Genomic DNA, 14,568 nt, shown 5'->3' with positions numbered 1-14,568 from the left:
TCTTTGAATGAATATATGTATTTCAAATTAGAGAAGACACTGCCCTTTCTGGCGAGCCATTGATGAGAGTCAGGGCACAGCCTTGGGCTGGGCTGCTTTTCATGCCATGCACAACCACTGCATAGTGCTTTGTTTCCAACAGGACTGGGTATGGAGACTGGCTTGTGTTTGAGCTCATACCTCAAACAAACAAAACTTTGACCCCTTTTAAAACCAATGAAGAGAAAAACAAGTTAATAAAATCAAAATTTGCAGAAAACAACATATGGAACATACCCCAAATACATAAAATGATGTTCACCTCTTTTGCTGAAACAGAATGTCAATTAAGACGCCACAGGATCCTACCTTGCATTCATTAGATTTGCAAAAGAAGTGTCTGAATGCCTGATAGTAGCCAGTTGTTTTGAGAATGTGGGAAACACAAGCTCTCATGCACTGTCAATAGCAATGTAAGTATTCCTATCACTTTAAGGAATTACATGTATTGCAAGAATTTTTCAGGATATTGACCCTAGAGAATCCTTTAGATGTATCCTAAAGCACCACAAAGCATGGTTGCACAAACCAACATTTTAAAAGAAAAATAAAAGTATATCAGTAAAAGAACAGATTTATAAATTATATATGCCTGCAGTGGGATAGTAGAGTGTTTCAAATAGAGGAACTGGATCTACATGCAACAACAGGAACCATTTTAAAGAAATAACGCTGACTATAAATAGCCATATAACAAAAGACTACAAATAATACGACACAAATTAATGTTTTAAACAAATAGAGAGCCACACGAGGGGCTAGCAAAAATTTTCTACAAAGAGTCAGTTAGTAAATGGTTTGCACTTGGATTTCTATTTCACTTAGTCAGCTCTGCCACTGTGGTATACAGAAACAAATGTTTATTTGTGACACTTTGTGATGCTTGAAGTATATATTCAGAAACAAAATAATAAAGCAAATATGGAAAAATGATAACAGATAAGTTGAACTTGGTGGATATACATGTTTGTTACATTACTTTTGTGAATACAAATGCGTAATGCTGAAAAAAGAAAGCTACAATAAATATATTAAAAATAAATATATTAAAATATGAATCTGTACAATGTAAACAAGTATCTGAAGGACAAATTTCTCTCCGTTTGGAGCTGGGGATTTAGTTAGCATTATCTGCCTTGCAAGCAGGTGGTCATGAGTTCAATCCCCAGTACCGATAAAAAAGGAAAAAGGCAAAAAAAAAAAAAAAAAAAAAAAAAAAAATGTCACTCTGTTCTCAGAACTGGGAACAGTTATTGAGCTACTTATATGTCCAGTATTCAGGTCGGGAGCAACTGTGAATCATGTTGTGATTGAATGTTCCTTTTTACAATTTTAAAGCAAATTTGAGTTGAATTTGTAACTGATCTATCAGAACTCCAAGACTTCAGTACATTTTATGGCTGACCTCTTCCCTCTCTCCACTTAATCATTTCTGAGTTTTCCTATATTTGGCTTTCTTCTTCATCATATGGCAAAGTGTTCTAATTTCAGAGGTAAATAAATGCAGGTTCGAAACTGAGGTTTGCCCAAAAGTAACTGTGTGACTGCTATCATTTATCGAATATTTCTGCCTTTCTTTTTTCCTTTGTCAAAACTAGTGGTCATAACAGAATTTGTCTCATAGAGCAAATTATGAGAGTTAAAGAAGTATTTGCAAAATTCTTAAACAGTGCCTGGCTTGTAGTAAATGCTAAGTTAGTATTGAATATAGAATAGTTAAGTGTATTTATTTATCTGATTTATTTAATTCAGTTTATGTATCGGTCATACCTGAATTTTCTAAAACAAAATGATAGTGCACTATTATGTTTAAAATATACAGTAGAACATATGGACAAGTATAAAATACGACACCTGTACTTGTGAAGCATGTAACTATATATATGTATGGTAAATGCTTTAAACTTTGAATCTTAACCTGTAAAATGAGGATGATAACTACTTACCCTCTAGAAAAATGTTATGAAAGTCAGTTATGTTAGTAGAGTAAAGAATCTTGTTGATAATTTCATAAATATTCAAGCAATGGTGGTGATAATAACTGACAATGTGAAACAATTATCATAATATTAAGCAAACACATAACTCCCATACCACAAATGTCAGAACTTGAATAGCTTTAGAAATTAAAAAGAAAAAAATGCTTACTTTGCAATAGAATAGGAACAACTCTGATGATGTCAACACTGGCATCTCAGGACCAGTTGCAGCACCTGTGCAGAGAGGCCATTATGAAAGCAATCTCACAGCCACAACGTACAAACATGGGACTAAACTCCAGTGGAATTCCATGGCAGTTCATATTTATGCCCATCTTCTCTAATCAGGGCCTCTGTTATCCCCTTCATCAGAAGACAGGGATTGGGAGGCAGAAAATGCCCTGAAAGAAGATTTGGAGATTAAACAGCAGGGGTTGAACGAAGTGGAGTGACAATCAGAACTTTGTTTCTGAACACAGAAAAGCAAATCCTCAAGATGAAATAAAAATCTGTCTCTACTAAACAAAGCTCAGCACTGGCTACATAAAAACCCTGGCCCAGTAAGCTTTTTCTGTCCTGCAGACAAGCATATTTCATAATCTCATGATGAGTCGCAGCTGTTTTAAATTAATCTAACAGTAACTCTTCAGCCATGTTGCCCTTAAGACAGCCCCCAAGGTCTTTTTGGTTATGCAAACCCGTTACCCAAAATAATTTCTTTATTTGCTTAAGAAGGGTTTAAGCAAAGACTAGACTAATACTTTTCCAAACCCAATTCTTTAACACCTAGCCACCCAAAGACTGTTCCTGGATCAGTAGTGTACTTAACTTTTAAGATACATTTAAAAAATAGAGATTTCCTGAAAAAGTAGAGATTCTGATATGAAATCTAAAAATCACATGTTTCTAACAAGCTTTTGAACAGTGCTGCAAGTCTACTCTAAAATGCCACAGTCCAGCATAGATCTCATCTGAGAATTTCCAGGAAATACTGAATCTCTATGCCCTCCCTAGACCTCAGCAAGCACCTCTACCTCAGCACGACCACCAGGGATTCCTATGCATGTCAGAATTTGAGAAGCACTGGTCTAGAACATGCACAAACTAATTTTCCCAGGGTTTTGATGTATATTCCCTACTCACACAAAGTGGCTGCTTCTTTAGCCGAAACTCTTGAAATATAGTACAGATTATTAGTCTGTAAGAGACACTAGGATTACCCTGCTCATATTCCTTCTAGTTCCTTTTTCATTTTCCTGCATAATATTCTGGTAGGCTTTGGCTCCCATTAGTCAGTACCATGTCTCTTCACTGGCTCTGCCCTCTGCGTAGTGAAGTCTCCAGGCTGCTAGCAAGGAGTCAGAGATGCCAACGCATTTCCATCCCCCTCCAGCTGTCTGTAACTAAGACTAACAGAACAGACAGGGATTTTCATACTCCAGCGCCCTTGTTCCTGATCAGAAAACTCAACTCTGAAGTGATGCATACGTGGAAGGGCGAAGTTAGTATATGTTACATTTCTGTCTCCACTCTTCTAATACTGCTCACCCCTCTAAGGAATATTGGCACAGAGTATGCTACAATGAACCATATCCTCACAAGTCCTTGTCTAAAGTTTGGCCTCTGAGAAAACCAGTGTAATACACGTTTTAGCCAAGCATAAAGTAGTCTCAAAGCAAAACCCCAGCCAAGAGTATGGGTTATTTCTGAAGTTCCTTTGGTCATTGCACTGGTCTCTTAAACTGTTTTTGAATCTGGGTCCAATTTTAGAAGTATACAGAAGGCTGCATCAAGCTATTAGATTCTACAAACTTTCTACTTGGGAATTGAGATGCTCACATTCTGATAATGTGATGCAAACAATCTATACTTGTCTTTCTAAATGAGCTCACAGTAGCTGTGTGTTGCAAGTGATACCAATGCTGTCCTTTAGTTGGCTTTATCCAGGACCCATAGAAAGATCTAGGGATCCATAGGATCCGCGAGGACCAATGTGGCTATTGAGTACTTGAAACATTTATTGAAGTTGAGATAGTCTATAAAACATAAAATTTATGTTTCATTTCAAAAGTTTAACATATAAATAGATCTCATAAATAATATTTTAATTGATTGTTTGATTTATATAGTTTGGGTGTCTTTTACCCAAAATTCTTAGAACCAGAAGTGTTGACTCTCGATTTTTTCCAGTTTGGGAATATTTGCATATACAAAATGAGAAATTTTAGGGCTGAGACCCATGCCTAACCATAAAATTTACTGTTTTACTACATAGCATGAAGGTAATTTTATTCAGTATTTTTAGTCCACGTACATTTTGACTATAATTTGTCGCAGGAGACTACCACATATGGTATCACAGACCTACTTCAAGATTAAGATTTTGGAACATTCTGGATTTTGAAATTTCAGGATAAGAGTGTACAACCTGTAATAATATTTCTGAAATATTAAGAGAAATAAAATATCTAAGAAGCTTATTATATGATGCATATTTCTTTTCATTTTTAAAATACTGCTACTAGAAAATTTTAAATTACGTATGTGTCCCACTTAGATATCTCTATTGGACCTGGTATATTGACAGTTTTAGCTTTCAACCTAAAGCCCAGAAAAAGTTCATTCATCCCAACTGTAATTCCTTCACTCTACCTATTTCTGGCATGGAATTGGCTGCGAGTAAACATATAAAAATGTATACTAACCTCAATTATAAATACTTTTATGACACATGAAGTTTCCATAGAGTTGGAAGTGTCCAAAATTTGACTTTTATCCTCCAAAAATATTATACTAGAAACATTTTTAAAACTCATGCAAATAGTTGCTACTCAGTTTAAAATTGTCTAACTTGAGAGAAATTAATTTTAAAGCTATAAAAAAGATATTCTGATACTTTTCTGTGTGTGCATCAAGCTTAATAGTCAATAATCTTATTTTTCCCATAGCCATCCTATGTTGTATTTTCTAAATTCTCTAGCAACAATATATACAGTTCAAAGCCTCAGAATTTCTCACCTGCACTATTGCAGCTGCCTATTTATTTTTTTCTCTTAAGTTTCTCAGCCTCAAATTAAACCTTGATAAGCTTTTAGGTAATCTGTTATTGATCAGATTTCCAGTTACTGGACAGGAACCAGACAGCAACAACTCACAGGAAGAGGGTCTTAATTTGGCTCATTGTTTCAGGAAAGAACAGTCCATGGTCAGCTGGCTGCAGGCAGAAACATCATAGCAGAGGGGTGTAGTGGAGTAAAGATGCTTAGCTAGTGGTAGTTGAGAAGCAGAGAAGAAAAAAATTCTGTCAGAGAAAAAAATGAGAGGGGCCAGATATACATCCCAAGATCATAACCGTGACCACACAGACACAAGCAGTAGTTTACTAAACTTTTAGTATACTAAACTTCTAGTTGTTTCTTAATCTAGTCAAAATACTCTATCATAATTAAGGGTCACATCTGCCAAGTTTCCAACATGGCCTTCTCACTCCTCACCTTCCATCCACTTTTGTTGGAGACCACTATGAAGCAGCTCTGAGCAGGATTTACAATTAACTAATTGGCTTTCTATGTTTATCTGCGAGTCTGTCCTAGGCCTCAACACCTTGCCTGGCGACGGGAGCTGATTCATAATAAGTGAACCTCTGTGAATCACTGGTCCTGGCTGAGACCTGTAGTGGCCTGTGATGCCAGAGGTACCTCAAAAGGCAATGCAAAGCCACAGCTGAGGACACCTTGCTCAAGCACCAATTAAGTAGATAAAGACGGCAGCTGCAGGTGTCTTATGCCTGCAGTCTCCTACCATAAATGTCATCATGGAGATAAGATGATTCCCCTAAATTAGCCTATTTTACTAATTGGAAAAGTCTTTGAAGTGACTCCCAAGGCCCTGCTCGGTTCCTGTGCTTTCCTCATTCCCCTCTTTGTTTGAAGATGTAATAAATATGAGTGTCCCAGAGAAGTTCTTTGTTTTACCCACAGAGTCAAGAACTCTACAAGAGAGTTTTGACCCTCCTGGAGCCTTAAAATCATATAACTTGTCTGATTGATTTAAGCCTTTGCCATACACTTGTTTGGGACATTGGGCATCTAGGCCAGACCCTGATACAGTTTTTTTTTTTTAAAGCCTTTAGTCATGTCACATGTTTTGTTCAATGTTCTATAGTCAAGTAGATGCTAGATGCCCTTCATAGTCTGACTCCAACTCTACTTTTTTTTATTTTTTTGCAACTTGTCTTCTCTGTTCTTTCTTTTGGATTAATTCATGTTCCTTCTAATTTCTACAATTTTTGGTCATCTTTTGTTCTTTTCCCAGTTTTTACTGCTACAAAGCTTTCTTCCCTTTCCTGTCACTCTAAGACATCCTTTCCTTCAATTTCATCAAAAATATTACTAACTTACATGACAGAATATAATCATCAATACCTTAAATCTGGAAGTCAAAAGCAAATCAACGACAACAAAAACATCAAGCCAAAACATCAACAAACCAATAGTCCAGATAGCAAAACTAGGTTGCATTAAAAACCTTATTTTTGGGCATCAGATTTAGCTCAGTGGTGTAAACACCTGCCTGACAAGTCCAAAATCATGAGTTCAATCTCCAATATCAAAAAAAAAAAAATCTTACTTATTTAACAAATACAAAGAAAGAAAACAAGACTGGGAAAAAAGGAACACAACTATTAAATAGTAAAAAGTTTATAAAATGCCAGTTGTAAATCGTCACCTACCTATAACTAATTGTAAATAGGTTAAATTCCCAAATACATTTGTGTCAAAGAAACAAATTAGATAAATGTACTTGAAAAATTCAACAAGAGACTCCTTTAACGTTAGGGACACATAAAAACTAAAAATCAAAGGTTACAAAAAACTAGGTCAGGCAATTGCTGACCAAAGGAGATCAAGAGTGGCTATACGTATATCAAATAAAATAAATTGAAGTGGAAAACTATAGAAGGAGAAATAAGGTCATTATATTATAAAGGGGTCAATTCATCTAAAGGATAGCATTCAATTTTATACACCCAGCATTATATGTAGTAAATATATAAAGAATAATAAATTTTGTTAGTATTGTGAGAGTTCAAGATACAACTCAGTAGAAGAGAACCAAATACCAAATCTACTACAGCACTATCCAGGTGTTAGCCAGCTCTCATGTCATTTTCACTGACAGAAAAAAATATTTTTGGCTCAGAATGTTTGCTACATATTTGAAGTTGTCACCAGAACTGGGTATTCAATCTTTTTTTTTTTTTTTTTTTTTGTAAATGTGTACCTTTCCATTTTCTTGTCAGCCAAATGAGACCACTATTGAGTGGTGTGAGTGGTTAAGATGAGGAGAGTACAGAGGATTTGATGAAACTGAAAAACACGTACATTGACTGTATGCTTGCAACTAGCTTAGAGAATCTCTAGAACCATAGATAACATGTAAAGATCCCTGGTATAGCTGCTTTTGCCTAGGTAGGAAAGGAGGAACAATATATTTGCATTTTTAAAATACATTTATCATCATGTCTTAAACTTTTTAATTATTCTTTATCTTTCTGTTTCAAGGGAAATAGTAAAAGTACATTCAATTATTACAAGCAGCATTAAAAATGCATTCAGCTATTTCAAGCAGCATAATAATTTTCTATCACTTGGGATTATGAAAAACAGAAAAACTTGGTTTATATGTAAATAACATTTCTGTAGGAAAAGAGCAATCACTCAGAGATTTCAGGGATTTTAATTTATTATGCCATTTTGGGGGAAAAAAAAGAAAGAAAGAAAAGCTGTGAGGAGAATTTTGATACAGATTGAACCGAGTCTCCCTGGAAGCCAGGCAAACAGCATGTCTTAGGACTGTACAGTATTTAAGCTAATGCAAGTGTGATTTACATTTTTCAGGAATGGACAAATGAGGTTTTCAGTTTGGCAACAAACCTGTTGGCTCAAAACATGTCCAGGGATGCATTTCTGGAAAAAGCGTAAGTTGCTCTAATTTTACTGCTAAGAGTGTTGCTTCTTGTGAGTCAGTTCCTTTCCCCTTTGTGAGTCTTTTGTTTGTGCTGCACTGGCTTCTCACATTGATAAACATAAATTTCCCTTTGGGATTTGTTAGAGAACTGATACCTCCACTGTTGGGAATTGGAAGACTTCCAAGTAAGATCACTCTTTCCTCTGAGCTGCACATCCGTGTTACACTTGGGCTGAGTTCACTTGAATGTCAGTGTCTCTGATACACAGTAAGAAGATACTTCTAGCTCCTTGCAGCTGTACTCAGAAGTAGGAAGTATTAATTTCAGAGAGTGCTCTGCTTCTACATCTGCCCTATGTCTTCTCAGTTGTTAATCTGACAATGGGAATGAGCTGTGTATAGCCCCTCCTTGTTTCTCTGGAGACACAGATCTCTGATAGATGCTACAGTAACTTCTCTGCCTTCTTAGATCAATAGGCTGATGTCCTGATTCAGCCCTTGTACAGGATCACAGCAAGTACTAGCAAGAACAGAGAAAGAAAAGATGTAAAGGGCAGACGGAAAAATGGAGCAGAGTAAAAAGTGAAACATTAGCAAATCATTCTGGAACTGCGGCAGCTTTACTAATAATTATCTGACCAAGAAAAATAATAATGTATGCCAGATGAACAGCCAAGAAGGCTTGTGTTCATTTTGGAAGCTGTGGCCATTCAGGAGGTTAGGGAGCTTTTAAATCAAAACCACAGGCAGAAACACTCATAGGTGGTCCTCTGTGTTACTGAAAAGCTTTCTCTCTTCCCCTTGTTATGCAGGACGGACCCACCATTCCATACCTCGTATTTCAGCTACATCTCCCCTTTGCTGTTGTATGAATTTCCTGTGCTTTTAGTTGGTCCATGCAGATCTTTATGTAAATATTTTTTTGTGTAATTATCTCCTCTCCTGAGTTTGTTGAAGATTTCTACCAGCCTCCACCTTCTCCCTTCCTTTCTTCCAATTTGGTTTTACCCTATCTTTGATCTTATTTATCCTTCATCCAGAATTTCCAGATCATCTATTATTCAAGGCAATGTTAGTAGAAGGAGACAGATAAATAAGATGCTGCACCTGAAACACAAAATGTTGGCTCATTATCACCTATTTCAAACATCCAGCAGATAAATGTCTCCCTCTGACAGTTGCAGTGGATGTTCTAGATTGTGTACTTGAGGGAAATGTCAATTTTTTTTTGCATGCACACTTAGATATGGGATTGGATTTGCAGGATCACAGTGGGTGTAGTTTCCTTATTCACACATCCAGTTGCACTGGGTGAGAGTTGCTCCATGGGTCTAGAATTAGCTGAAGACACAACTACAGGTGTCATATTCATACAGCAGGACTCCATACAATAATGAGAAATAATAATTCATAACTATAAGATAAATAGTGATGGATCTCAATGAAATGGAAGAAGCCAGACACACAGTGATATGATTCCACCCATGTAATATGCAAAAATGGGAAATGTGACCTGTGCTGTCTAACATCAGGGTAACAGTTTGAGGCAACAAACTCAGCAAGGGGGCATGAGAGGAACTTCTGGGTGCAACTATGTGGCACCTTCTGTTTCTTGCCCTGGGTGCAGATTCAACAAGCTGCACGTGACCATGGGCTCTTTCTCTGTATTTCTTTCTTCAATAAAAAGTTCTTTAGAAAAAAATTGAAACATTTGTTTCTCTGCTTCCCCAACAGCTACACTAAACTTAAACTGCAAGTCACTCCAGAAGGACGCATTCCTCTGAAAAAGTAAGCTGCATTTAGCATTTCTCCTTATTCATCTTATCCCTTCCAAAGATTTGAATCTGTGCCCTGGCCTAAGAGGGAGGGTGGGGGTGCATGGCAACCACACCTTGTCAGAGCCTCTTATCATGGCTCTTATCAGAGCTGCTGGTTTCCTCATCACATGCCACCGAGGCCCCTTTCCAGCTGCATCATTTGGTATAAAAACCAAATCAGTAAATGGCCAGGAGGAGTAGGAGGAAAACTATTTGCTAAACCCCAAACCCATCTGAGAGTCAGTCTGTTCTAGGCAAGTAAATGTGGTGACCTCAGTACTATCTTTCATAATGGTTCTACCCTTAAAGTAGTGCTTGCAAACACCAGGGCCAAGAGGTACCAGGCAGGGAATTTAAATGACACAGCAGGGCAGGAGAAAGAAGAACACTGCAGAGCAAAACCAGTCTCAGGGTGATACAATATGGGGCAGGTGAGTCCAGACAGGAAAATCTAATATCTCAGTAGAAACCATACATCCAAATCATTATGTTCATTGCTCACTTGCATTCTACTTTTAAAAACCAAATTAGTGGCCAAAGAAATTACATCTTTAGCTCATATTAGCCAAAAGTCTTTAACCTTTTACTTACAAGCTACCAGTGAGTTTCATTAATAAAAACATTGAATTGTTAGAGTACACCATGTATCAATGGAGGGATGGATAACAATAAGGGGAGAAGGTTGGAAAAGTTATTTGGCATAGTGTTTAATATTGGAGTTTATTGACTTAATATAATAGTTTCATGGTCACAATACTGACCTCACCTTAGATATTATTATATTTAAAAGACATACACACAGATCTTTGAAAGTGCAGATACAGATATATGCAGGAAAGGGAATCTTTTATTCATTAAAGATGAGCCCTGAATGAGTTTGACTCAATGGAATTACTTGAGTTAGCATCATCTGTAGGTATTGTGATCTGGGTGCCTTTTAAACAGCTCTCATTTTTCACTTCACAGCATATATCGCTTGTTTTCAGCAGACCGAAAGCGAGTTGAGACTGCATTAGAGGCTTGTAGTCTTCCATCTTCAAGGGTGAGCATGTTGTCTTAAATAACAACACAGTGAAATAGCTCTTAGTAATTCGTACTAAATATACATTGCCTCAATGTTCCCTAGACATAATTTTGTAAAATTAGGGAACCCATGACTTATGTGTTAATGTTTGCTGTGCATAAAACCATTGTTATATTCCTTCATTCTCATAACCCCTGTGACCCTTGCTTTTCATAGATAGAAAAAAGTCAGAAATGGGAGGCTGGGAATATGGCTCAGTGGGTACAGTGGCTGCCTACTTGTGAGGGAGCTGGAGTTTAATCCCCCACACCCCTAAAAAAATCAGTAATAATCCAATCAGCAAAAATAAAATGTTATCCCCAAAAGTCACCAATAGAGGACAATTTGAAATGTGACCAATGAGCCAATCTTCAACTATTGTTCTTATCATGAACAATAAAGAGCAAATGATAGTGTGAAGCCAGTATGTTTAGGAAAATATTTGAAATACTAATTTCATCCTATCCCTTTAAAATTTTGAGTCCTAAGGCTTATAAGTCACATAAAAATTAATGATAATACAAATTTATAAATAAATGCAATATAAATTCTCTTGAAGGTCATCTACTTTACTCAATGGTGGTAATGTGAGTGAGAAGATAAGTGTGTAGGTGCTTTTCAAAATCCTAACATGTAAAAAGCACTCCACATATTTGAGCCACCTAATAGAAAGCAATTTGCCTTCATTTCATTTCTTCATAGCTGCCTCTGAATTGAATATGCTACCATTGTTTCTGGGAGAACAGAATCTACTGCATAAATCCCTTTTCTCACAATGTATGTAGAGCACTCCTTTCTGTTCTGTATTATTTTTAGCCTAGTATCTAAGCAACAAGAAAACACTTGCCTATAGACAACACAGACGCTATAGGAAAAGACTCTAACCTTCTCAAAACTCACTAGCAACGTTCAAGTTGCACTGAATGAAATTGTAAGCCATTCTTAAACTTAAGCTTGAATTGTGCCATAGTCCTGAGTGTTGTGTAAGTTTGTCGACCAACTCTTCTTGTGAATGCGTTTCAAAAAAAGAAAAAAAAAAAAAATGAAGTTTGTTAACAACTTTGCTAGTTCTCAGGAACAAAAAGAGTACCTTTCCATGATAGGTAGAGCTGTTCAAAGATTTGGCAAAAACACATTTCCCATCACTTTAATATGCAAAAAAACAAATGCTTGAATTTGTTTGCTATGGGTGTTTTCTCAAATGCTCTGGAGTAGGAAAGACATGACCAGGAAAGCCCTGTCACTGACTCTGATATTTCCTGAGCTCTTAGTGTGAAGCTACAGGCACAGAAAATGTGGTGATTAACAACTTGAATTTCAGAACAACTTGAAAACAGAGTTTTCTAGGGGACCTAGACAAGAAATGTGTCCACAAATGTATTTGTAAATTTGGAGACGTGATACTAAACAAAAAAGACTGGCATGCTGCCCTTGAGAATAAGGGATGCTCATTCCAGAAAAAGCACAAAGTATGTGAGGCTGGAAGAAATACCCTGTGAGAACACTGAGTGGAGAACACCAAGTCCTGCACAGAGAGAAAGTTGGAGAGCTGTGTTTGCAAAGAATTATTTTCTTTGGGATCATTTCCGATATTTTTCTTTTCTAGGTAATATCTTGTGAAATACATTGATCAGAAATTGTTACTTAATATTCTACATAGAGCAAAGGGATAGAAGAAATAAAAAATAAGGCTGAATAGAAAATAAATCCCATCAGTCAATTCTCTGCAAATTACAATTTTCTAAACAATTGGATTCTGATAATTCAGTCAAGAACCATGAGTTAAATCTTTACAATTCACTATATCAGTTATAGGTTCAAGCTTCCAGATCAATACCAACTGGAGAAACTTTAAAAGGAAAATGATATTCAAGTAGTAGGAGTTAATGTTTGAATTGGAAAAAAAATATTTATTGCTAACAAATTACATGTAATGACAATTTTCAAAAAACAAACTGAAGATATTTAAAAAATATAATCAAACTCTTTTGTAGTTTTGAAAGATGATTATTTATACTACAGTATAATTTACTTGGAAGACTTGCAGAATTAGAATGCTCTTCTAAAAGTATAAAAACCAAATACAGTTTTAGAGCTAGGAAATGAATGTTCAACCACTCATGGCACATCAAAATTATATTTTAAATCCTTGTGGTAATTTCATATCTACAAACCAGTGGACATGGAAAATATTCACAAATTAACAAAAAGATTCTGAATGCATTAACAAGAAGCATTTTAAACATTCCAGAGAAGGAAAAGATCATACATATGGTAGATAGTTCTTCATAAATGGGAGCCTGATTCACAGCTAGCCAACATTCAAACTAGATTTAATTGTGTTCTGGAAATAGATACATTTCCAGAAACCCAGTGGATATCCTGTTAAAATTGTTTCAACATTATCTTTGTGCACATTGTTAGGAATAATTAATGCACTTGAGCTTGTATCCTGGCTGACACGATCATTGGAATAACACACTCCTTTAGAGGCTACTCCTTTGGAGATTACGGTTGTTAGGCTCAAGTTACTCTAATTGTTAAAAAGTAGTACTGTACTGAAAGAGAGAGACAAAGCAATTACTGTCCTTCTGTTAATAATCCAAACTGTGAGAGCTTTGTGAGACCTTTGAAGAAAACCTTCCCATATTCAGAAAATTACCACCCTGCCCACCAGTTCTCTGAGAATGAAAACAGTGAATTTATGCCAAGTTCCCTTGATTTAGGGCTTAATAACTTTGAAATGAGCATTTGAAATGGCATTTAAAATTGTACTGCTATCACACTGGCCTATTGGCTGCATTTTACTGAAAGAGTAAGGAAGTAGTCCATGTATTTATTTTTAGCAAAGTTTATTGTTGTAGATGGTCATATGTGTAATATAAAGGAAAATTCATTACTTTGGACATAAAGACTCCTTTATACTCTACTAAGGAATACTGTTATGAGATGGATCTAAAATGTTCCCCAAAAGTCTCATGTTCAGAGGTGACAACTTCACAGCTGATTCTGCTGTTTGGAAGCAGGTTCTGGCCAGAAGAGATGGATCACTGGGCATCCAAACTGGTTTCTGATTCAATGGCTACAGTTCAACAGGCAGTGAATATAATGTTGTGTTTATTTAAATTGTCTCATTAATTTGCCCATTGTTAGAGTAGAAATCCTAACTCCTAGCTGGTACAGAAACAATGGTTGCATTTTAATAAAGCATATCATTCTATGGCAATATGTATCTAGACTCTTATGTGCATGGCTCATTTAAATTTGATACAGCAAAGATAATGTAGAAGTTCTTACTCCCAACTGCCATCATTTTCATAGATTACGTTTATTCACTTAGTGGCTATTCATTGTGTACCTACTGCATGTGGCACGCTGGAATTAGAACAGTGAACCAGCAACACACAAGTCCTAGCTTAGGTATATATCAAGGACTAAGTACAGTTACATGAGTACTAAAGTATCAGACCAGCCATGTGTAACCGGAGCACAAAACCCAGTGTCGGTAAGGCAAGGCTTTCCCAGGAAGATCCTTTAAACTGAATAGAGAGAGAGAGAAAAAAAGATTGGTAAGAGAAGACAATGATTGATATCCTTAAGTTAAAACGATCTGTATGTGTTGCATGAGATTAAAGAAGGTAGTGGAAGTTCTATTTAATAGAAAAAGAGGAGAGCACATCTAGGGCCCAGAAAACCCAAC

At 36.3% G+C, this 14,568-nt stretch overlaps 1 protein-coding gene across 3 annotated transcripts in view; it reads left to right on the top strand.

The window, feature by feature from the left end:
- Plcb1 (phospholipase C beta 1) overlaps positions 1–14,568 on the top strand; it is a 690,621-nt gene that overhangs the window by 478,277 nt on the left and 197,776 nt on the right. For all 3 annotated transcript variants that reach the window (XM_003476583.5, XM_063248714.1, XM_013159777.3), the window contains 3 exons: positions 7,919–7,998; positions 9,723–9,776; positions 10,772–10,847. In XM_003476583.5, coding sequence (XP_003476631.1) covers positions 7,919–7,998; positions 9,723–9,776; positions 10,772–10,847 — 210 coding nt within the window. The remainder of the gene's footprint in view (positions 1–7,918; positions 7,999–9,722; positions 9,777–10,771; positions 10,848–14,568) is intronic.

This window comes from Cavia porcellus, unplaced genomic scaffold (genome assembly GCF_034190915.1).
Source record: "Cavia porcellus strain 051 isolate PalLab524CR breed Dunkin Hartley unplaced genomic scaffold, mCavPor4.1 scaffold_5, whole genome shotgun sequence".
In the NCBI taxonomy this organism is placed as follows: Eukaryota; Metazoa; Chordata; class Mammalia; order Rodentia; family Caviidae; genus Cavia; species Cavia porcellus.
This window is presented reverse-complemented; position numbering and strand designations above follow the sequence as displayed.